Source organism: Echinops telfairi, unplaced genomic scaffold (genome assembly GCF_000313985.2).
Source record: "Echinops telfairi isolate 266 unplaced genomic scaffold, ASM31398v2 ScPeMD7_7401;HRSCAF=8416, whole genome shotgun sequence".
NCBI lineage: Eukaryota > Metazoa > Chordata > Mammalia > Afrosoricida > Tenrecidae > Echinops > Echinops telfairi.
Window position 1 is genome coordinate 9516188 of NW_022111301.1, and position 2924 is coordinate 9519111.

At 37.8% G+C, this 2924-nt stretch overlaps 1 protein-coding gene across 1 annotated transcript in view; it reads right to left on the reverse strand.

The window, feature by feature from the left end:
• Positions 1-780, reverse strand: part of LOC101644162 (cyclin-L1) — a 2969-nt gene extending 2189 nt beyond the window's left edge. The window contains exon 1 of the mRNA XM_045296319.1: positions 5-780. Within this exon, the coding sequence (XP_045152254.1) occupies positions 5-780 (776 nt within the window). The remainder of the gene's footprint in view (positions 1-4) is intronic.
• Between the last annotated feature and the right edge of the window lie 2144 nt (positions 781-2924).

Sequence of the window (2924 nt, forward strand, 5' to 3'; positions counted from 1 at the left end):
CGGCGTATGTGATCTGGAGCGTGAGCGTGTTCTTGACCTTGATCTACTTGCACTTCTGCTATTTCTACTTCTTTTGCTGTCTTTTCTTACACCATTATAAGGACTTTTGGAAGCCTGCTGTCTATCCTCGGGTTCCTTTTTGACGGTCTTCACATTGATGGAAACTGGTGACTTCTCCTCGGTTTTAACTTCTCTGGGTGATGAGGGCTTGGAGGCTGGAGAAAATCCACCAAGAGTTGATAGGGCAGGAGTCCCATCCGGATTCAATCCCTTTGCTTTTAATTTAGCTTCTTGTAAAGCTACTTTTCTCTTTTCCACTTCTTTTTCTAGCATTTCGTAGTTTGGCTTTTTTCTAGTATAAAGCCTAAGAGTTTCTATACAGATTTCCTGGATCTCTTCTTCTGTGGTACCAAAAAGAAGAAACCAGTGGGGATGAGTTGGCAGTGGAATCTGAAGAGCTCTCGCTGCAAGGTAGATGCAAGCACACGCTATGGTCTCTGGTTGAAATCGAACAAAAACATTGGTTTGAAGACTGTCGTTCATATAATTCCAGGCAGTTTGAACCAGGGTTTGATTACGCTCACACTCTAAGACTTGTAAATACACAACAATGATCTTATGGGGATGCTTGACATGAACACAAAATCCCAACTCCTTTAGCACCCTCCTTTCTGCTTTGATAACTTGATTTTTGGTGTTTATGTAGTTCTGATCAAGAATCAGAGGGCTTGGAGTCCTTTTCCCTCTTAAATGGCGGAGATGATGAAATACATTAATCATTTAGTAATTTATCTTTTAGTAATTCCTCTCGGCTGCATTGCACTAGATCAGTCCCCATTATGGATTGTATGCTCTCCTCACCATTGATTTTAGATCACTTGTTCCTTTATCTCTGGGTGTGTTGGCTCTTCCCATCCTTTCCCCTACCTCCCCCTCTTCCATGTCCCCTGGAATTGTCGATCCCATTGATTTCTCCTCAGGATTGTTTATTCCTCCTATCTCCTAGACATGAGAGAGAGAAATAAAAACCTATAAATTTGTCCAGGTCTGTCTGTTGACCTTTATGAATGTTTTCCAATCGAGTCTGATGAGGTGCCTTTTTTATTTAAAATAAAGGAATGTCATTATGGAGGTCAAATAGTAAATATCCCTTGGTGGTAGACAGCTTAAATGATGTCAAATTCCTAATTATAGAGCTATGTCATTTTCTGTTCTTTATTCATATAATTTATATTTAAAGAAACTATGCAAAAGGAATCAAAGATAAAATAGGTCACAATAATGTCTACAAAATGACATTAGATTTTTAATATTTCCACATAATGCTCTTCCCTGGATCTGTCTTCTTGATTACATTTAGTACATTCACCTTCCTTATTAACTCTGGGCTTCACCAGTCCTCTATCTAGCTGATGGGACAAACATAATGAAAACAAACAAACAAACTTAAGCACTTCAGTAATAGCACTTGCTTTGTCTTGCTTGGTGCTAGGAACTTTACTACCACTGGTATTGATAAGGCCCAGCTTCTGGAATCATCTACCATGAGGTATGAAGTTATTTTAGATATCCAGCCTCTAATTAACTACAGAATGTCTGTAACCATAATTGAAATGTCGGTGAAATTAGGAGATTAATTTTGGGCAACAAGGTATAGCTCCAAATATTGACCTATAGAAATGTGAGCAAATGGAAAGGTCATTTTATGCTACAAAATTAAGGAATAGTGTGGTTAAAAGATAGTATATACATTTTACAAGCACCCTTTTGCAGTAAATTTGACAAAATATAATAAATGGTGATCATTTTTAATCAATTATTTATGTTATTGTCATAAAGATACTTAGTAGTATAAAATTAAGTTTTAAAAAGAATAAATTAAATTATATAACCATGTTGTGATAGGTACATAATTTCGTGTCAAATTGAAGATATATTAAAGTGTAGGGGTTGAGTTTAGCCTGTCAATCAAGTCTCAGCCTGATGACCTCACTTGCATGTGTGATAAAGCTATATGGCTTTCTGGAGATGTCTTTCTCTCTCCCTCGCTCTGTCTCCCTTTATGTTCCTGCTTGATGACCACCTTGAAACCTGCTGGAGCCCTGTGATTCTTCCACCACCATTGGATTCACATAACTTTACACCCACCAGCCTGTGATCTTCCTGCATTCTACATCATTGCATGTGGCTGTGTGAGTTTGAACAGGGACTTATGGACTAGCATTTGACATATGGACTTGAGTTGAATATTCTACAGACTTCTAGAAGTCTGCTAACACTGCCATAATGTTCATTTATTTCACACTCAGGGAGACCTTATCTCAAATACTTTGAAACTGCTATTAGGAGCACAATCCCTGGAGAAGGACTTCATGTCTGGTAAAGTAGAGGTGCAACCAAAAAGAGAGAAAGACCCTCAACAAATAGAAACAGAGCAGCAACAATGAGCTCATACACAGGAAAGACTTTAAGGCTGTCTCAGGTCCAGGCTGTGTTTCATTCTATTATCCATAAGGTAAGTGGAAACCAAAAAAAAATAGCACCTAGCAACAACAAATATATTTTCCTCTATATTATATGACCCATGAGGTAGTACAGCCCATTACCTTCCAATTAGCTTGACATAGAGGAAGCATTAATGTGTATTTGGAAACAAAACAAAGTAATATTGATCACAGTGAGATGTTCCATTTTGTAGCTTTTCCTATGTTTATGATTTACTTTTCTCAATGTGAAATAAAGAAATAACATGAGATTTTTTTAAAAGCATAAGGAAAGAGGCCTTTGGCACATCTGCCAAACCACTCTTTACTCTGTTACTATGAAGGGTTGCTATGAGTCAGGGGCAAGTCCCGGCACCTGCCAACCCTAACCACACAACACCATTCATAGAAAAGAAAACAATAAGCTGAAAGAAACACTTA